This window comes from Vipera berus, assembly GCF_964194415.1.
Source record: "Vipera berus genome assembly, chromosome: 14".
Lineage (NCBI taxonomy): Eukaryota > Metazoa > Chordata > Lepidosauria > Squamata > Viperidae > Vipera > Vipera berus.
The window spans coordinates 2,297,434-2,318,413 of record NC_138217.1 but is presented as its reverse complement, the minus strand read 5'-3'; the positions used below and the strand labels follow the sequence as shown (position 1 = coordinate 2,318,413).

General features: G+C 51.6%; 1 protein-coding gene and 1 long non-coding RNA gene across 14 annotated transcripts in view; one reads left to right on the top strand and one right to left on the bottom strand.

Annotated features, from left to right (window-relative positions):
* SFI1 (SFI1 centrin binding protein) overlaps positions 1-20,980 on the top strand; it is a 37,671-nt gene that overhangs the window by 2,944 nt on the left and 13,747 nt on the right. For 11 of the 13 annotated variants that reach the window (XR_014027894.1, XR_014027895.1, XR_014027896.1 and 8 more), the window contains exons 3-21: positions 883-954; positions 3,384-3,494; positions 5,254-5,348; positions 6,857-6,974; positions 7,695-7,797; positions 7,949-8,105; positions 9,704-9,853; positions 10,816-10,886; positions 11,586-11,678; positions 12,784-12,881; positions 13,528-13,594; positions 14,782-14,912; positions 15,506-15,587; positions 15,897-16,075; positions 17,007-17,082; positions 18,562-18,657; positions 19,983-20,059; positions 20,217-20,319; positions 20,517-20,613. Coding sequence is in view for 8 of the 13 variants with exons in the window: in XM_081339022.1 (XP_081195148.1) it covers positions 883-954; positions 3,384-3,494; positions 5,254-5,348; positions 6,857-6,974; positions 7,695-7,797; positions 7,949-8,105; positions 9,704-9,853; positions 10,816-10,886; positions 11,586-11,678; positions 12,784-12,881; positions 13,528-13,594; positions 14,782-14,912; positions 15,506-15,587; positions 15,897-16,075; positions 17,007-17,082; positions 18,562-18,657; positions 19,983-20,059; positions 20,217-20,319; positions 20,517-20,613 (1,976 nt within the window). In the remaining 5 variants the exon portion in view is untranslated. Of the gene's footprint in view, positions 1-882; positions 955-3,383; positions 3,495-5,253; positions 5,349-6,856; positions 6,975-7,694; positions 7,798-7,948; positions 8,106-9,703; positions 9,953-10,815; positions 10,887-11,585; positions 11,679-12,783; positions 12,882-13,527; positions 13,595-14,781; positions 14,913-15,505; positions 15,588-15,896; positions 16,076-17,006; positions 17,083-18,561; positions 18,658-19,982; positions 20,060-20,216; positions 20,320-20,516; positions 20,614-20,980 lie in introns of all 13 variants that reach the window. The other 2 variants (XM_081339020.1, XM_081339016.1) reach the window with 2 other exon arrangements.
* LOC308674506 lies at positions 1,731-3,593 on the bottom strand. The gene is made up of 3 exons (XR_014027899.1): positions 3,471-3,593; positions 2,255-2,371; positions 1,731-1,822 (listed from the first exon to the last, which is right to left on the bottom strand). It is a non-coding gene; the product is annotated as an uncharacterized lncRNA (long non-coding RNA).

The window sequence follows — 20,980 nt, the reverse complement described above, 5'->3', positions numbered from 1 at the left end:
TGACTCGTGGACTTCAACTCCCAGAATTCCTGAGCCAGCTTGGTCTAGTCACTTGTCTGAGATGGTATAGGTTCTCCTTCTTGAGCAGTGGGCTGGACTAGAAGACCTCCAAGGTCCCTTCCCGCTCTATTCTATTATTCTATTCTAATGCACCCTGGTGGGATCCACTTACTGCAATCAACTGAAAGTGGTTTAACTACAGTTAGTTGTATATGTTATAGTCCAACGCCAGCATGTTCAACCATGTTTTGTGTAATCAGGTACAGTTTAAATTAAGCCATTTCAATTACAAATCACAGTGAGTGGCTTCATATAAGACGCTAAGCAAATTAGTCGGTGCACGGTGCGAATCAGGTATCAGTTATATTGTCCTGCACCTCTGGAAGCAAAAGGAGTTTTATAATCAAGTAAAACTGTGCTTCCTTGTGCTGATCTTCCCAAAAGGATGCTTAAAACCACCACAGAAGAGAACTCCTATGGCCATCTCAGGGAGGTTTATGATCTAAGGGGGGGGGGAGAGTCTGATTCCATTTAATCTGTTCTTATAAATAGATGGCACTTTTTAAAAATGGCTATTGGCTTCTGTGATTTGACAGACTTGTTTAGCTTTCTTGAGCACCTGGATATGGAATGCCAAACTCAGAATGTTTTGAACAGGTAAAGAATAAGCCATCTTGCAGACAGGTTTCATGGAAACTCCATTTCCCACCCCCACTTCGTCTCTTCCCTGTAGCTGCCGTGACTCTGTGAGAGAAAATGGAATATCTTTAAAAATAGGCTTGACATGGAGAGCTGACAGGGTTTATTCAGGAAGGACCGGGCAAAGGTTCTTAGAGAAGGAAAGCCTCCCCGGAAGCATTTCGCTCTCCCTTTCTCTCCTAGGCACCTGGCAAGGAAATTTTTTTATCTCTGGAAGAAGAAGACGTTTGGAAGAGTCCTGCCGTCCAAGGCCAGGTAAGCTTTTGCCTCAAGGATATTTACATTTCTGCAGGGAGATACAAAAAACGTGGTCAGGAGTGATTATATGCTACTAAAAATCGCACTCCCATAACCTTTAACTGGGCGAAATGGCATGATGAGGGAAGCATTTTTGATCTGGGCTAACTTACACAACGTGTCCAAAATTCCTGACCCATGAATAGAAATTTGGCAATCGTAAAAACATTTTATGACATAAACATCATAATAAAGCAGTTTATGACATAATACAACATCAAACATTTCCTGTGCTGATGTTTGTGCTGTTCAGTTCAGTACAGAGCCACCTCTGAAGGGCTCCTAACTCTCCTAGCGAAGGCAGGACGTTAGAAGTCCTATCGCTGTTGAAGGTTTTGAGGAATCCGGTAAGGAATACAGCAAAAGAAATAGCCCTTAGACTTATATACCGCTTCACAGAGCTTTACAGCTGTCTCTAAGCTAGACATGTCAAACTCGCAACGTCACATGATGTCGCACAGCGTATCAGAGCTTTTTCGCCATTGCTGGCAATGGGGTGGGCACGGTTTTTTCATGATGCGTTTGAGACCCCTGCTCTAAGCGGTTTACAGAGTCAGCATATTTGCCCCCTAACAATCTGGGTCCTTATTTTACTGACCTTGGAAGGATGGAAGGCTGAGTCAACCTTGAGCCGGTCAGGATCGAACTGTCAACTGCTGGCAGCCGGCAGTCAGCAGAATTAAGCCTGCAGTGCTGCCTTCCAACCACTGCGCCACCTGGGCTCTCTGAGAGGAGGACTCAGCGGGGCACAAGAGTCTAGTCTGGTCCTGAAGGCCTCGGTTGAAGTTGCTTTTCCTTCTGATGTTGGCTGTTGTGTATTCAACACCTGCGGAATGTAAGTTTAGGGACAGCCTGGAAATCTTTCCAGCTGCTGAGTAAGAGCCCTGCTCTGGATCATGTAACTGAGAAGGAAGCCCAGGAAGGGAGGGGGGCTTAGAATTTAGCGGCTGCTGACAGTCTGAGATGCTGCCCAACTGTAACACACACACACACAAACACACACACACACACACACACACACACACACACAATGACCAGGTGTGGTGGCTTCCTGGACTTCTTTTGCCCTTCAGTTTCCTGGCCCCACCCAGAGTGTTTCCAGATTTCTTCTGCCAGCTTTTCCCCCACCAAATTTGCTCCACTTTTGGCAGAACTTTTCTGCTGAAGGAGAGACCAGCAGAGTCCTGCATCCCGCTAGGGATCTTTTTTTCCCAAACAATCCCTCCGTCTGAAAGAACGAAAAGAAAGAACCTCATACTTTTTTGTACTCCAGATGCTTCTTTTTCGGCCCCCCAGAATGGCGGAGGGGCCCTGGTCCTGGCCTGGGGTTGGCTGGCTGCCCTTTCCCTCTTTAGCACAAGAGATCCAGGCCGGTCTGTGGAGGAGAGTCCCAAGCGTTGGTCTGAGAAAGGAGAGCTGCTTCTTGGCTCCCTCCCTCCAGCAGTGAGCCAGCCCCCAAGGCCACGTTTTCCTAAAATGCATTTCTCTATTTCTGCCACTTCTGCTCCTGCGGGTGGACATATGTTAGATATTGTGTGTGCGGTGGAGCAGTGGGCTGGAGATCTGGATGAGGAGGGCTTTGGCAGGACCAGAGGGCTTCCTGGCTTAGCCGACTTTGGCTGCCCCCCAGGCCTTCCATAGGGCGAATGGGCTGATTGGAGGGTCCAGGAGATGTCAGGACCCACCTCAATCCCACATCTTAAGAAAGCAGAACTCTTGGAAGTGATTTCTTCCAGCAGGAACTTTTATTAAGAGTAGTTGATAGCAGGCATAATAGACAGTATCTGAGATTTCCCACGCAGAGCGATAGATTAAAGTATCCCCAAACAAGGCCCCACCCATAGTCCGCCCGCCCGCCTGATGTGGGACAGCCGATCCCCAAGTGTTAAATCCATTGGGGGAAAAGGGGAGATAACATCAGCTGGTCTCCAGGTCACCCAGCTTCTTCACACCTTCCTCTGAGAGCGTAGACATAAACCAGGCACTGAGGTTTCATTCCTAATTTCCTCCTTTGTTCTAGCTGACAGTTTAGGAAGATAGAGTTCAGAGGGAGAGATAACGCAGGAAGCAAATTGTTACATTGCAGCGGGCAGGTAGAGGACACAGAGGCAATAAAGGAAGCAAAAGGTTACATTGTAGCGAATAGAGGAAGCAAAGGCAATAACCCCGCAGGCACATCCCCCCTCCCCCTTGGGAGTATGGCAGAACCCAAGGAAATGTGAGATTTGATTTTGGGTCAGAGGGGATAGGCAGAAGTGAAATAGGAATGGGTTCTGACAGGATGTGGGCAGTTCTCTGGAATGTCTGATTAGCTCCAGATGTCCTTTGGATGCCCCGGCACACACTATATTACTATTTGGTGTGTTTTCATCGTCATCTCTGTGTAGGGCCTTTTTTGTTCGGAAAACGCTGCAGAAAACCTTTGGAGAGTGGAAGGAGGAATGGTGGGTTCTTTGCAGAGAATGGAAGTTTACCGTCAGAGCTGACTGCCATTACAGGTCTGTGCAAGAGGCGTTCTGATGCCACCCTGTTCTCTGGGCCAGGAATCTATTTGAGGCTGTTAGAAAATTGCTTTCATTTCCCAAACTTATTTTGTCTTTCCTGCATCCTAATTTAAAAAAAAAGAAAGAAATGGTTCTGTTCAGACTAAACCATGATGCATGAGAGCTATAATTTAGATCCTAAACTATCTTGAGCCAGGCAGACCAGCTCAGAGCTGTTTATCTGTGTTTAGTTTCCATCTATTTAACATTTATCTTCTGGATCTCTGAAGATAAAGCAAAATCTATATTCTACTAAGATTCTTGTTCATATAACCTTTAACAAGAAAAAATGGCATCGTTGGGCAACAATTTTTCAACCAAGATACCTCAAATGGGCTAACTTACAGAATGTGTCAAAAATCTGAGACCAGTGATTCCCGTGGAGTTGAAATTTGGCAAATTTTATAAAACACTTTATGACATAAAAATGATCATAAAGCAGTTTATGACATAATACAGCACGTCATCAAACATTTCCTGTGCTGATGTTTGTGCTGCCCAGTTCAGCCATAAACTGTTTTCAAGCCAGATGCATCTTTGAATAGATCCCAATTTTTCCCTTAGAAGTCTTGTCATTGTTGAAGTTATTGAGGAATCTGGTAAGGAATATTTCTGAAAGAATGGCCAATATATCATGGGTTGTCTAGTATGAAATAATATTTTGAAATGTTAAACCATAGTTAGTGTCCAATCTCCAATGTTAAAATATTTTGTTTCATCCTGTATTAGTAAGTCAAATGTTAAGTGCTCTCCTTAAGTTATTTTAGTACCTTCTGGTTCCCGCTAGTGTCCAATCTTCAAAGTGCCTATCATTAAAAATTAAAACAAGGATATTTTCCCATGGCAAGTATTCTGATTAATTCCAAAATCTTTTCAAATTTATGTAGACCTTTAGTCCATTTGTAACTTTCTAAACCCAAAATTTGATCACATTTTTGCTGTTTATTCCAGGGGGAAAAAATGGTCCTTGTATTTCAATTTTCTTTTGCTAGGGATTGAAGGAAACTGAGCAGGTGCTGAAAAATTGGTTGATCTAAAGATTCCTAATAACTGAAAAATTAATTTCCAAAAGTGATGAAAAAAGCAAGCATCCAAACAAGCCCTGTGTCCTTTTGAGGGCACTGACCACGTGAGCAAGAGCCCACAAGAGTCCGCTGTCTTACAGTCTCCTCATGGGGAACAGTTGTCTGGAGCACGTGTGGGTGATCTCCAGGTCTCTCCTTGCCACGGGAGGAATTACGACGAGGCTGCTTTTCATTCCACCACAGTCATCAGTTCCTTTTTTAGTGGAGCCACTTCGCCATTCTTTCCCTGGAAATCCGAGTTTCCTGTTCTTTCAAAAAGTTAAACTGTAACAGAGACCAAATTTATTAAAAAATATCACTGCTCTCATTCCGCCTGGATAAATGGAAAATCAGCCCCTTCCGTGAAGGCTTCCTCCCGTTTGGCTTTGTCATCCTGTCATCCATTCCCTACGGCTAATTTTAGGGGCCCTCAACTTCCAAAAAGTTGCCCACAAAGTTTCTTTGAAACAAGAAAGAAAAAGAAATACTCTGAGCGTTTTTACAAAGTATCTGAAGAGAGAGGAGAGAGACTTATATAAAATAGGGGTTTTTTTTTACCCAGAAGCGTTCAGTATGGAAGCCTTTGCAGAAATCCCTTCAGCACCTACTGTGTTTTGCTGTAACCAGGCGTTCTCTTCTCCGTTGCTCAGGTACTTTCTCTACCACAAGGTCTTTCAGGCTTGGAGGTCCTACCTCCTCCAGCGACGCGCGAAGAAGCTCGCCTACCGTGTTGCAGCGGCCCATGGTGAGAAGGGGGGCTGGGCAGGGGGCTGGGTTCTCAGAAGGAGCCTGGGGAGGGGGGGGAGATGAGCTCAAGGCACCCACCCACCCACCCGTTTGCCCCTTCATGCTTGTGCCCGCCCAGCTCCTTCTGGGCTGCTTTTTAAAAAATTCCTTTCATAAAAAAAAGGAAGGCTGGCCTGTGAACAAGCCGAGTGCAAATCTGGCGTTCTCACTGCAGAAAGGCTTGCGGAGCGCCAGGAGGCTGAGCAAGCCGCTTCCGGGCGGTTTGCCGTTGGGTGGGAAGATATCCCCCGACGGGCTGCCTCCCCAGAGCAGGGGCCCTGCTTGGTGGCTGCGCCCACGGAATCTCCCCCGCCCTCTGGAAACGCTTCTGGGCCAGGGCAGTTTTCTCCTCCTGACTCACAACCGCTGCTGCTCTGCTGGGGCGGCGGGGGGGGCGATGGCATGGAAGGCGCGGGGCTTTCCCCAGGATTCTGAGGGTCTCCTGCCTTTCCTGGAAGTACCTCCGCTGCTTCAGGGAAAGACAGGGCAAGCGGAAACTCTTGCTCTTTAATTTTGGTTTTTATTTTGACTTGCAAATTTTGACTCTCTTTAATCTGTGCTTTTATCCATGTGCTTATATGATTTTATTACATTGCTGAAAACCGCCCGGAATGACTTAGATGAGATGGGCAGTGTAGAAATTTGGTGCAAAGCTGGCATCCAGTTTCCACTCTGCATCTTCTGCCATGGCTAAGTTCTCCCCCGAAGTTCAGTGAGTTCCTTCTGCCCTTTCAGAACCCCAATTCAAGCGTTCAGCTGTTACGGAAACAGCTGGTGCAAAGAGCAGTGAAAGCAGAAAGACTTGAGGAGGAGTTTGGCTTCATTAGCATGCTGTATTAAGAAGAACCACGGTGTCTCTCTTCCTCCTTGCAAAAGAGTGACGGTCTTTGTGTATCGCCACTGGCTTCTCTGCTGCTGCTTTTCCCATCCCCTGCTTGAGGGGAAGGCTGAGATTCTTAATCAAACACCTTGTTGCTTCCAAAGACCCCCGTGATCCAGTAACTCTTTGTAGATCAGGAAACCTGTTGTGTGCATCTGGGTCGGGTTTGACCTTCGTTCTTCCCTGATGCTTCTGTTCTTCCCAAACGGGTCTCCCTCTGCAGCAGCTGCCCTGGCTGCCAAGAACAGCCCCCCCACCGCCCCTCCTGGTCCTCATCCGCTTCATCCAGTGCTTCTTCAGTTGGGAATGCTGGAGGTTCTGCCTCTTCCATGTCATCGGGTCACCAGCTGGGTTGTGCTCCTCCTAGGAGCGCGTTCTGCAAAGGAATGAAAAATCACATTTTATCAAAATATAGGCGGGCTTGACTTAACTAAACCACGATACCACTTGCTTGGCCTTGGCTTGTGTGTTTGGTGAGCCAGACTTTGTATTTGATTAGCAAACTCTGGTTAAAGCGTAGCTTAGCGTAACGCACGAACCTAAGCAATATTCTGCGTTCTAACGACTCTGCCGACCATCTTCCGCAGCCGCCAAGCAGGAAACCCTCCGGGCCTGGCAGCGTTGGCTGAGCTACCTCCTGCTCTGCCGGATGAAGCACCGGATGCTCTGGGAGGCACAGCGGTTCCGGCAGCAGAGCATCTTGCGGTGAGAACTCGGGGGCTGGATGTGGTGGACCGTAGACTGGATTCCCAGGAGGGAGGGGCTGCATTCCAGAGGCCCAAGAGACAGCCAAGTGTGGATACCGGTCGTCCTCAACTCACAGCCACAACTGAGCCCACAGTTTCCGCTGCTAAGTGGGAGTTGAGTAGGTTTTGCCCCATTTTGTGGCCTTTCTTGCCACAATGGCTGCAGTCGTTCAGTTAGCAACAGGGTTGTGAAGGGAATCCGGCTTCCCCATTGACTTTGCTTGTCAGAGGGTCACAAAAAGTCATCACATGATCCTGGGACACTGCAACGGTCATAAATGCCTGCCAGTTGCCAAGGATCCAAATTTTGATCACCTGACCGTGGGGGTGCTGACTGGTCGTAAATGTGAAAAACGGTCATAAGTCACTCCAGTGCCGTTGTCACTCTGAAGGATCGACCGACGGGCCGTGGTAAGTGGAGGATTACCTGTAGTTTGGTTGGCAGGAAGAGGCGCAAGTCAGCCCCGTCCTAGGAGCTTCCAGACTTTGTCTTGACGATGGAATTTGTTTAGTTGAGTTTGGCAAGAAGAAAAGGGGCTTCATGGCCTAATGGAGCCCCCCCGGCCCCCTCCCCCCAGCTTTGTGAACTAACTTTGCGGCGCCCGTGACATCCGCCAATCTCTTCTCCGGGAGGGAAGCTACGTTCTGAGGCAGGCTGTGGCTCTTCTCTTTCAAGCAGGCTCTCGTGGGGATTGTGGCAGAAGCGATGGTGCCAGAGCCAGGTTTACCGTGGGATGGAGTCCCAGGCCCTCCGTCAGTGGGCGCACAGCGTGGAACGTGGCGTGAGTCCAGAACCCTCGTGGACTTTGGGCCCGCAAGGAAAGGCTGAGCCCCCACACCCTATGAAGCTGGGGTTTTGTGGACTGAGGGCAGTGGCCTGGTTGGTCAGCTTCCGTTTGACCTTCCCACCTCTCCGGTTACTCCTGTCATCAGGCCTGGCTGCAATGGAAGGCCCTCTACGCACGACTCCAGCGGGAAATGGCCACAGCGGGCTGGGCAGCAAGGCGCCTGCGGCACTGGGCGATGCGGAAGGGCTTGAAGTCCTGGCTCCAGTACGTGGACCAGCGGAGGGAGAAGCAGCGCAGTGGCCGTGAGTGCCCCAAAATGAGGCCTTTCTCCACCTGGCAAGTGCGGGGGCGGGGTGTGTGAATCCAAGGCATGGCCTGGTGGGCTGGGGCAGGTGACCCCTATAGAGGGGGTTCTCCAGGCCAAGAACATTGATGGAGGTGTCAGTAGACGGGCTTGTGGAAGTGTATTGTCCCCACACAAGGACCTGAGGGCAGGCTGGACAATTGGTTGCGCGTTTTATTATTATTATTATTATTATTATTATTATTATTATTATTATTATTATTATTATTATTATTATTATTATTATTAATTTTATTTGTATACCGCCCTTCTCCCGAAGGACTCAGGGCGGTGAACAGGGCAATACATGTTAAAAGACAAAATACAAAAATTAAAAGAGATTAAACAAAGTGCCCACAACTATAACAATAGGTTAAAACACATTAAACAGTAATAAAACCCAACCCCATCCCATCAGGCCAGGCCAGCTTGTTCGAAAAGATAAGTCTTTAGATTGCGCCGGAAGGAGCGGAGGTCAGGCACCATCCGGAGCTCAACCGGAAGATGGTTCCATAAATCTGGCGCGCCCACAGAGAACGCCCTCCCCCTGGGGGCCACCAGTCGGCATTCTTTGACCGGTGGCACCCTGAGGAGGCCCTCTCTGTGGGAGCATACTGGGCGGAGGGAAGTTGATGCCGGCCGCAGGTGCTCCCTAAGGTATTCCGGACCCAACACAACTCTCGCGGCTGCATTCTGTACCAGTTGGAGCCTCCGAGTGGTCCTCAAGGGCAGCCCCATGTAGAGAGCGTTGCAGTAGTCCAAACGAGAGGTCACGAGCGCGTCAGTGACCGTACGCAAGGCATCCCGGTTTAGATAGGGCCGCAACTGGCGCACCAGGCGAACCTGGGCGAAGGCCCCCCTAGTCATAGCTACTATATGGTCTTCTAAAGAAAGCTGTGAGTCTAGGAGGACTCCCAAGTTGCGAGCCCTATCTACGGGGGGTAATGACTCACCCCCCATAGAAAGAGATGGAATATTCTGAATATTAGGGTTAAGTGGCCACTCCAGGGCAGGTGATTCTTTTGAACAGTTGGCAGTGTGTTAAAGCTGCTTTTCACTCCAGGATTCATAGATGAACACATCCCTCCCCTGACTGGTGCAGGTAGTCCTCAAATTACAACAGTTCATTGAGTGACTGTCCAATGTTACAGCACCACTGAAAATAGTGACTTACGACCGTTTTTCACACTTACAGCCATTGCAGCCTCCCCCTGGCCACGTAATCAAAATTCGGATGCTTGGCAACTGGCTCATGTTTATGACGGTCGCCGTGTCTTTGAATCAGGTGTTCCCCTTTTGCGACCCTCTGGCGAGCAAAGTCATTGGGGAACCCAGATTCACAATCACGTTACTAACTTAACAACTGCAGTGATTCACTTAACAGCTGTGGCAGGAAAGGTCGTAAAATGGGGCAAGCTTCACTTAACTATCTTACTTAACAACTGTCCCACTTAGCAACAGATGTTTTGGGCTCAATTGTGGTAGCAACTCCAGGGCTTCCTGCCCCAGAACATCTCCCTCCAGCCTTTCCGCCGACCTGCCGTTCTCTTTTCCTAGGGCTGGCTTTGCAGCACCATCAGGCCCGGCTGCTCCGGTGGCACTTCTCGGCCTGGCAACTGGCGTGGAGACACAAGAAGCAGTCGGAGCATCTTGCCCAGCGGGCAGCTGGCGCAGCTGTGCGAAGGGCTTTTGCCCAGTGGAAGCTCTGTATCCTCTCCTGGGCTCTCTCGCTGCCGGGGGCCGCCCCGGGTGGGGAACAGAATCCCCACAAAGGCCCACATTTGTTTGCGAGCTACTTTAAAGGAGGTCTGTGTTAATGGTCTACAGGAGAAAACAATCCTTCGGTTGAGTAGAAAAAACAAAGATTCATCTGCGTTATTTAGAAAAAATTGGAAATTTATATTAGGGGTTAACCTTAATCCTTGTGGTGAGATGGGGGCAAATAAATCTAATAATAAAGTAGGAATGTACGGGAAGGAAAGTTGTATGCAAAGAAGAGCACAAAGCCCATGGGGCTTGGCTCCAGAGAGCCTTCATAGAATCTGCTTGGCTAGTGCACACATGTGGGAGGCACATTGGAGGGTCTGGTCTGTGTGAGAAGCCCCCTTCGCCAGGTCTACCTGGCACCTTCCCCGCTAGCCTTTCAGGGTGGGGCTGTTGGTGTGAGGGAGCGGGGGGCCTTCGGAGATAAATCGCGTGATCTTACTGCTGCTTTTGTTTTTGGTGCAAATTGCCTGGAGTCCTTTGTAATAATTAATATTAGAACAGGGGTCCCCAATCCCCAGTCTGCAGACCACTATACCAGTCCACAGCCTGTTGGGAACCAGGCCGCGCACGTGGCAGGCGAGTGTGCAAAGCTTCATTTGCGCATGCACAAAATCTGAGTCGCATGCATGAAACCATCCCGCTGCCACTGCCACCAGGCCGTGGAGCCAGGAAGGTTGGGGACCGCTGCACTAGGAGTCTCAAGACGGATAGAGGGGACAGAAGGGCCACTGTCTCCTAACTCGGACAGTGACTGAGGCGTCCATCCTGTTTGGACGATGAGGATAAGACGAAACAATGCTTGAGCCACACCAATTAACGTTCTGAAACGTCGGATTCTTCCTTTGAGTGATAAACAACTGCAGGTTAGTCTGGTCTGCTGCATTTCTTAACCCATCCGCTAGATGTGGCATTGTGTGCCGAAGAAGCAGAGCGCTACCGGCTGGCTCAAAGCCACCATAACCGCCACCTGCTGGTAAGAGCTTTGTGGTTTCTCCTGGAAAAGGCCGGAGGCTTCGGCATCCTGCTGGTGGCTTCTGAGCAGGAAGAGCTGCTTTGCCTGCTGCATCCTCGCTCTTGCCCAGGTAGCCGAAGGCCCAGGCTGGAAGAGCGCGGGTTCTACTCTGCAGGCCGTTATCCCACAGCTAGCAATCTAGAGCCTTGGTGGAGCAGTGGGCTAATGCCGGCTTAAGTAACACCAGCTGCCTGCAATTAGTGCAGGTTCGCATCCCACCAGGCTCAAGGTTGACTCAGCCTTCCATCCTTCCGAGGTAGGTAAAATGAGGACCCAGATTGTTGGGGGCAATAAGCTGACTTTGTAATAATGCCGCTTGGGGGGGGGCGAAAGCCCTAATAAGCAGGCATATACATAGAATGAAGGCTATTGCTAAGCACATTGATTTGTGCTTTAGATTGTAAGCCGCCCTGAGTCTTCGGAGAAGGGCGGGATATAAATGGGATTTTAAAAAAAAAATTTGGGCACTTGCAGCTCGACTAAATTGGGAAGATTTCCCAGGCTCTGCGCTCAGGACACACAGGCGCGCTCCGTTGCAATGTCTTGCCTGCTGCTTTTGGCCTCACCAGTTGTGTTTTCACAAATGACTCAAAGGGAGGGCTGTTCCAGAGATGCACCTTCCCTACATCTGGAAGTCAGCTGTTCTTTCACTTTCCACAGAGTTGTGGGTTTCGGGTCTTGCGGAGGAACGTCCGGGAGGCTTCCCTCAAGCAAGTCAGAAGGAACTTGGCTTGTCAGCAGCACCGAGTCACGGTGAGCCTGCCTCGTTTCCCTGCTGCATCTGTGTTGGCCTCAGCCCTTACCCTTTTGCGGTGTTGAATTTATTTTCTGCGATGCAAGAAACTTGGAAGGGCGGGGGGGACAAATTATAGATTGCAACTGATCTGTTAGGGGTTGTTATTAGAGACCATTTTTTATGCATCTGTGTCAACAATGTTAACTTATTGGTGATGACAAATGAAAATGGTGGATAGTTTTGTCTTGGTGGGCTCAAAGGTAGCTGAAGATACGCAGGAAAAGTGAAAACAACTCGGGCACGTATCCTAAGCAGGTCATGCTCTAGGACAGGGGTCCCCAACCTACAGTCCGCGGCCCAGTACCGGGCTGTGACCTGTTGGCCACAGGGCCCTGTGAATAGCTGGTGAGCCCCCCCCCCCGCAGTAACACCGCCACATGGGTGCTAGCAGCCCCATTTGTGCATGCGCGAGGATGCTAACACCGCTGCCAGCGTCACACGGGCACCAACAGCCTGTTTGTGCATGCACGCAAGCACCAGCGTGCACGCCATGGGTGCATCAGCCCATTTGTGCATGCAAGCTGGTGCCAGCATGCGTGCCATGGGCGCACATGGCCTGCTTGCAGATGCATGCACACACACCTCCATTGTGCGCACACCCATTTGTGCATGTGCGCACAGGGCTGCACGCGTATACATTTGCCTGCTGCTCCCTTTCCTTCCGGGCCACCAAGCCGGAGAGATTGGGGAGCTCTGCGCTAGGAAAAGGAGGATCCTTACCAGCAGGGAGGGAAGCAGGCAAAGGCGGGGAGAGGAGACAAGGCGGATGGATAGATGCAGTCGGAGAGCCCTTAGCCTTCACCGCTAGAGAAGGGCAATCAGGTTGAGCCCAACTTGATGGCACCTCACTAAGGGACTTTCCAAGAATTGGGGTACCTGACACCGCCCAGGAGGGAAAAAAAAGTTCATTATATGGAGGGTAGAGCTGGATGACCGGTAAATGTGGGATCCGTCACCGGCGGCTGTTGTTTGGTGGTGAGAAAGTGGGTGCCTGCTGTGGAACCCGCCCCTCCCCCCCTGCATCTTGTGGATCGTGTCACTATTTATTTGCTTCTCTTCCAGCTGACATCCAGGTTCTGGACTTGCTGGAGGTCTCGTCTGGAGCAGAAGGAGGAAGAGCAGCACCGGCCCCTGATCCTGGCAGCCGTTTCTCACCACAGGTCCTTGCGGAGGGTCCCGTGGCTCCCTCGAGGGCGTGAAATGGGGGGTGGGTGGGCTGGGGCTGGGTTGGTTTCCCCCGCTTTGCTTACATGCTGCTGCTGTTGGAGCCTGCAGTGAGATGGAATAGAGTTCCTTGTGAAACTCCTGCGCAGCGTCAGAGATGGGAAGGCAGCACTGGAGGGGCGGGGCTGGAGAGGCTCCTCTGGGCGGGGGTCACTCCCGCCCGGCGTGTCAGATTCGCCCTTGAGGGCACTGGCTTGTGCCCATCTTTTCTCCGCAGTGAGGCCCCCTCATGCAGCAGGGCAGTAGAGTAAGCGGCAGGGATTTGTAGTAGATTGGCTAGAGTAGTTCCTAGTTCTTGTTGAAAATCCTAGGTGTGGGGTGTGGAAGGATTTTGGGATCCCAGTTCCAGCCAACTCTAGACTGAACCTGAATGCTTGCAGGCACCCCTTTTGTCTGCAACTCCAGCTGGTGAATTTTGGGGTGCTAGCAAAAAACAGAGATGCACAGCTTTGCCCTTGCAAGTTGGGGTTTGTTCGTCCTCTGCCGTGCTGTGCCACTCAGTCTGGCCCAGGGGAAGCTTTCGCCGGCCCTCAGCCTCTAGAGCTGGCTACCGAGTGCTGAAGCTCCCCCTTTGCCTTCCAGCCAGAGGCTGCTGCAGAAGTCTCTGCGGACCTGGAGACAGCGGGCCTGCGGGGAACGATGGCAGAAGGTGAGCCAAGAGAAACAAGCCCTGAGTGCCAGTCGCCACCTGGGGCCGAGGGACGCCTGAACGTCACTTCAGGGGCCCCGTCTGACTGCTCCCTTCCTTCCTTGCCTTCATTTGGGCCCTACCCTTCTCTCTCAAAAGCCCACCGAGGAGGGCTTGTACTCAAAGCACTAAAAGCAAAGTGGTCTCCATCCTCAGACTTTGCAAGGTGCCCTAGGGGAGAAACAGGTTGGGGGAGGGGAGCTGGAGGCAAGGCTGCCTGGCTCCACTTCCTCCTGTTTCCTGCTTGCTCCGAGGGAGGGCTGGGGTGGTGGCAGTGGGTCTGCATCTGCCTCTGGGCTGCCGCCTCAAGCAGCCAGGCCTGGGGAGGCCGAAGAGGGAGAGCCGCGGAGCCCCAGGTCCTTGTTCCCTGTGCTTGGGAGGGTTCAGCAGGGAGGGGCACCACCCTCCCAAGTGCCACGAGTGGCCTGGTGGAGTCCACGGAGGATGTGGGGGGACCCGCAGCTTACATTGGAAGGCGCTAAGCCAGTGAAGACGAACATTTTGGGATCTCTGTCAGAAGTTCAGAAAATGCCTCACTCGACATGCTGGTGTGTCACATGCGCGCATGCGCACACACACACACACACATCATTAGACAAAAGAGAATTCATAACAAAGAGGAATACATTATTTAAAATTAAATGTATTATTAAATAAATAAATGTATTTTTCAAACTGCCTATCCCAGGCAGCCCTGGGTTTCATGCAGCCTGGGAACCTCAGGCAACGCTCTTCCATTCCAGCCTCCGGAATGAGCGGTGAAGCATGTGCCGTTCTCAGGTGTTTTTTGGAGGCTCCAGAGGTTGCGTGAGAGCGGGGCCCTCTTGCGCGGCTTCCAGAGGTCCCAGAGGCCTGGCACATCTCTCAAAATGGCACGATGTGTCGTCACCTGGGATGCCTGTTTCTTAGGCTCACCATCACTCTGCTAAGCAGTGCACCAGGGACTCCTAAGGTAGCTGTTCCAAAGCAAGGAATTGCTAAGAGCCTTGGGGGGGGGAGTTTAAGCCCTGAAAAAATGTACTTGGGGGGGGGTGTCTCCCACTTGAGTTACATGCACAGGTTCCCATTTTTGGTTGGCTGGTGATTCCTGCAAGGAGATTGTGGTGGAGGATCAAAAATTCCCATTAAGAGCCTCTTTTTGTCTTCAGTTCCAGAATGCCAAAGCCGACCAGCACCGCCAGGCTGCCCTCTCGTCTGCCGCCTTTCAGGCCTGGAAGCTGTTCAGAGATCACCAGCTCCGGTGGAGGGAGATGAACCGGGTGGCCCTGGGCTGCCACAGGTGGGCTGGCTGGCAGCAGCCTCCGGGTTACGGGCGAGGGAGCCCCTGCTTTCTCGGGAGGACGGGCCTGATGCGGATCTTGGCGCTGTCTTTTCTTGAAGCAAAGCTGGGCAAGGCTGGTAGCTTAGTCATGAATGTCAGGGTGCTGAATCAGAGAAGCTGTTGAGAGGATCCATCGTTGAATCATGGCATCGCAAGAGCTAGAAAGGATCTTGGAGGTTGCAGAGTCCCTCTTACAAGTCTGTGTAGGATCTACTACAGCTTTTGAGAGAGATTCAATACAGTTTTACGGTTTGAACATCTTTCACTGAAAGGAATGCACCATTTCGCGAGACAGCTCATTCCTCTGTTACCTCTTTTACCATCCTATCTAAGCCGAATCTGCCCGTTTCGGTCTGTTGGTTCTGGCCTTAGATCTCTGAAGAGCGCTATGCTAACTCTCCCCGGCCTTCTGTGCTGCACGCTGCTTACTCGGTCCAGCTCTGGATTCCCTCGTGCCGCTGCTTTGCTTTTTGAACTTCAGAATGTGGGATGTGGAGGCCCACAGAGGCCAGGCTGCTCTCTCGGGGGTCTCACGCAGCCCTCTTCCACAGGGAGACGTGGACCAGGCGGGTCTTTGAGTGGTGGCAGTTGAGGCAGTGCGAGCAACAGGAGGAACGGGTGGCAGAGATGACGGTAAGCGTGGCCAGGCCTGTCCGCGTGGAGGAGTGTCTGTGCGGCCATCGTTGGCTCCTCAGTCTGGAGGTTGTGGGAATTGAAACAGGGCCCGGATCTCAAAGGGAGGCTTAGTCTGGGGACACAGCAACCTGGGTTGTATCCTTCCTGGTCCTGAGCTTGGTCTCGGTCCTGCACCAGAGGCTTTCTTTGCTTGCTTGCTTGGGTCCCTGACAACCCCCCCCCCTCAGCTTTTCGCCTCCTGAAGCAAGAGGCTGCCAAGGCAAGTGCCCCAGCCACAGCCCCCACCTCTGGCCTCTCCCTTTGCAGGCCACGATGCATGCTGAAGGGCGACTTTTGCTCCAGTTCTGGGGCCGGTGGCACGGGGCCACCCTGGCCTGCCTGGAAGAGCGAGTGGGTGTCTCCTTGGCCGAGGGGCATCGCAGGCGTCGGCTCCTCTGGGCCACTTTGCACCTCTGGAGGGAGAATGTCCGGGAAACGAAGAGAGGGTAAGAAGCCAGAGTCCCAACGGCAGCTGCGTTCCCTGCTGCTCTGGGCCCCCGTCTTCGCCTCGGGGGGTCCTGATCTGACAGCAGTGCCCTGAAAGGGCCTCTCTGGAGGGGACTGGCTTGGCTGGAGGGCAGTGTTGTGGGTGCTGTCACAAAATGGCCGGTGGGTGGGGTGATACAGAACAAAGAAGTTTTCCCTCCCTCCCGCTCTCCCAGATTCCTCCCTGCAGTCCTGCTTAGAGGGCAGATCGGGCACCTCATGTTTAATTTCTGAGAAAGTTTGCAGGGCCCCTTTGGAGCCCAGAGAGATTCTCGGCAACAGATGGACTTTGAGTGAGGACACCCTGTGCCAAGAGCCGGGGGGGGGGGCGACTCTCTCCCTGAGCTGCTTGGTGCTTCAGGGGAGGTTTGGGCCCCACCCTTGCTCAAGACTTCATGGAAGAGAGTTGCTGGTGGTGGAGGCTCCTCAAGCTGGGCCCATCCTGGAGCTCCCTGAGGTCTGCATCTTTGCAACCAAACAAGACAGGACTGCTTGAAGGTGGGGGGCGGGGGGGCTGCTGTCTTCCATAATGAAAGTGAGCCAAGAACAGAGGCGGGGGCAACACCACTGTTGCTCTAGGTGAGCTTCTGACAAGGATGAGCAGCCTGGGGGAGGCCCCAGGCCCGTCTTTAACTTCCCAGCGGAGTCTCCTGGAAGACGGAGGAGTCTGCTGCTTTTCCAGGGGTGAATCATTCAGAAGAGCAGAGTTGGAAGGGACCTAGGAAGGTCTTCCAGTCCAACCCTCTGCTCAAGCAAGAGATCCCATTTCAGACAGTTCAGTGGATCTCGGCTTTTCCTGGGCTAAAATCTGGGCTTCCTCCTTCCTCGTGGCCCGTATCTTGGCCAAGGACCTGCCGTCACCAAAGCCCGCGTGCCCTGTGCTTCTTTCAGGTGGGCGAAGGAGGCAGCGGCCTTGAACTTCCATTCTGAGAAGCTCCTGCGCTGTTCGTGGAGGAAATGGCGGCAGGTGAGAGCACCCATTGATGCCAGTCCCATTGATGCCAATCCCTCGTGAGCAAGGGAGTGGTCTGGGTCGGCAAAAAGCTGACTGCTGGAATCGGGAACTTTTCCCTGCTGTTAAATATTCTACCAATATGGTTGAAACTCCTTAAGAGGCTTTGTTCTGGCCACAAAGGCCCTGCTGCCGCCTTCCTTTCTGGCTCTTTTTTTTTTTTTAAAAAAACTGAAAGCTGCGACTCTTACGATGCGCGTGTGAAATGCCCCAGGAGGCAGTTGGTGGAGCCAGGGAGGTTTCCAAAATTGTCCGAAGCAGAAGGACGTTTCAGGCGAGCAGTGTTCTTTTCAAGACTGGGGAGCACCTCATTCTTTTATTGTCTGCTGCTTTTTAAAAAGGAGATAAGATGAAAGGAATATTTAAAAAATGGGTGTTTTAATAATTAAATGTGCATATCAAACTGATTTATTGATAGCTGGTTTATAGAGATGCCCTCTCTCCATATGCCTCGCTCCTACTTCTGTGCACCATGGTTCACCCTCCCCAGCCCTTGCCGTGTCTCCTTGCACCCCCCACGCCCCCTCCCCAAGCCTTGGCACACCTGCCTTGCCTCCTTTGCACCCTTCCCCACCTGAGGGCAGCCACTTACCTTCACACACACACACACACACACACACACACACACACACACACGAAACCATTTGCTCCGGGGAAATTCTGGGCTGTTTATCTTGATGGAGTTCTGTTCCCAGGCTGTCATTGTTTGACTGCCTTCGCCTTGGACGTCAAGCACCTGATGTCATATTCCAGCTGAAAAGCCCAGCCGAGCAAAACACTAGAGGCTTGATGACCTCCAGTGTTAACTTTATTAGGCATAAAACAATCCGGCAAGTTTGAAGAAAAGCTAACTCTGAAAGTATGGTGGGAAAGAGATAATTAAAAGAGTAAAACTTTCCAATCCCTCTCTGACAGTTCAGGTCATTGTCCAATCTACCTTCCCGTAATTATTATGAGAAGAAACTTTAGCTGCCAAAACAACTCCTCACCTCTCAGGTTGATAAGGAACACCTGTGGATTCAAAGCTTTCCCCTCTTCCCCTCCCGCACTGTTGGCAAGCTGGAAGCAGGCAGCGGTCCCAGAGACAGGAGGCTTCGCTGCTTGACCCCTGGATGTGGAAGGAGCCACGTTCCAGGGGGGCTGGGGGGCTCCTTGCAGAAACTCCGCATTCAAAAGAGGAGCCCCAGGAGAGAGAGAGGGTGGCAGAAATCCCCGTGGCAGGGATGTGTGTTTGTGCACCTCCTGTGGGAGGAAGTCTGACCCAGTTTTCATCCACCCTCCCCGATGGCTACTTTGCAGAAAGCCCTCTGTGTGTGTCTGTATGTGTGTGTGTGTGTGTGTGTGTGTGTATGTGTGTGTGTGTGTGTGTGTTAGTGTGTTCTGGTTTCTGGACTGTCCCTGCAAGTCCTGCTCCAGGGTCCTTTTTCCTTCCAGTACCAGGTGCAGAGGTCTGAGAAGTGGAAGGAGACGGCCCGGGCCGAGGGCCACTACCAGCAGGCCTTGCTGGGCAGGGTCATGGCGGCTTGGAAGGTAGGCTGCCAGGCAGAACCGAGGGAGGGTCTTTCTCCCACTGTCCTTGTCTCCCTAAGTCCTGGTTTGGAGGCTGGAGTATTGTTGGACGGTGAACGTTCCTTATACGTGAGGGTGTAGGTCTATACGTATGTTGTGTAGGGTGTGTTCTAGATGTGTGTTATGTATGTGTGCCCTTTGAGAGGAAGAAACTAAATTTCATTTTTAAGGTGTGCCTTTGGGCCCCCCGGGAAAAAGTGGCAGCAATGGCGATCTGATCTGATAAGGAAGGCTAGGCAGACCCAGCAGGGCGGGCGTCTAAGGGGCTTGGAAATCACTTCAAGCCTGGGAAGTTGAGACAAAGTGAAAGAGGGAATGAGGGAGGCACTGAGGGAGTTAGTCAAAAGAGGGAAAAATGGAAAAGAGAAAAAGAAAATGTTCATCAAACAATGGAGTGCGCTTACAAGTGGTTCTCAGTTAACGACCACTTGTTCAGCCACCATTCAAACTTATAACGGTGCTGAGCTGGGCCTTGTCACAGCATCTGTAAGGACCTGCCTCCGTTTCTCTACCAAGAAAGCAGAACTCTTGAAACTGGCATCATTTGAAAAGGAACAGGTACAGAAAGCAGGAAAGCTAGGCAGGATCTGAGGGCTTCCCGCCCAAATCAGTAGGTTAAACCTGCAAAACAATAATCCTACCCCAGCTGTCCATCCGGTCAGTTCAAACAGGCCAATCCACAGGGGATGACGGTTGCCGGAAAGCAGCCAACAAAGTTGTTAGGTCTTCTCCAATTCCTCCCTGTGCGCTGAGATAAGGCAGATGGCCCCGAGGCATTCCTTTCGCACCCCGTAGAGGATACATCAAAGCAGATGGAGGAAAAGGAGAATGGCAGAACACGAATAACCTAAGCCCAGAGAACTGCATGAGTAATAATAATTGAGGGTTGTGATGGCATCCCATGATTGCACATGCACCATTTGTGATCTTCCCTGTCAGCTTCACACAAAACAAAGTCAATGAGGAAGCCAGTGGGAAGTTGGAAGTTGCGATCCTTCTTAACAACAGTAACCAGGACTGCCGGAACTGCTCTCATTAAGTGGTGTAGTCACGTGGTTTGTCAATGCACTGCACTGTTTTGATTAAAAGTTCTGGAGAACATGGAAGTTTGTGCACTCTTACGCCATTTAGTTGGACCAAGAAAAGTAAAGTTTATTTTTTCTTGATGATCAGTTATGTCCTTAAGTGGCAAGGAGGGTCTCTGCCCAATAATAATTAAAAAGTTACACATTCAAGCCCCCCTTCATGCAAAGAAGACAAGAATTTTGGTCCTTCTCTCTTTCCAGACATACCAAAAGAACATTCAGTGCATCCTTCACCAGGTGGCCAAGAAGGAGAGAGACCATAATCGGGGGCTGCTACGGTAAAATCCCCAAGACTCAGAGTCATGCTGCTGGGGATCCCCCTTCCTCAGCTGGATAGGCTCCCCTGGGTCGCTGTGAAGTCTCCCCAAAGGTCAGGCCAGGCTGTGGGGAAGCCCTCCGGGCACTTTGAGGCATCTGCTCCTCTCTGGTCCTCAGGCGGGCGCTGCGTTCCTGGAAGGAGAACACTGCTGACCTCAGGCAGGAAGCAAAGGCAGCTGGCCTGGCTGGGCATCACTGCAGACAAGTCCTTCTCTCCAAGGTAACCTCAGGCCAGGGGACTCCGCCACGGACCCAGCAGGGACCAAGCTGGGAGCCCTTGGCTTCCCGGCCCTCTGCACGTGGGCTGGGTTTGGGGAAACTCAGTGAGCAGCTGTGGTGGGTGTCTTGGGGCGCTTTCTTGCCAGTAGATAAAAAGTCGCCCTGGAAATATTCAAGCCCCCCGTTTTCTCAGTGCAGGTGTTGCTCCGGTGGAGGGAGGCGGCTGTGCTGCGTGCCGATCGCCGAGAAAAGGCGGCTGTGGCTGTGAAGGATGCCCAGAGGCACTTGCAGACAGGTGAGGGGGGAATTCTTTGGAGGGCTTTCAGCAGCCGTGGCACCTTTTTGGCAGCTGTGTCCTCTCTCCCACTTGCCCGCAGCAGAGGGGTGCCAATGCCTGACACTTCCCCTCCAGCAACGAGCTTAAAGTCCATCATGATTGCAGCACAGTTTTTCTCCTGTGGAGAGGGACAGGATGTGGTGGCCGAAGGCAGAGCTGCTGGAGCCTCGGTCGATGCCTTTGCAGAATGAGAGTTGCTTCTCCATTCCAGTCCAGCTGGAATTTGGGGCTGTGTCTGGGTCTATGGAGATTCTCAATCATCCGAGTCATGGTGGTCCCTAAGTGCTTTTCCAAAAGACACCCGGACTTCCTTAGTTTGATTCCT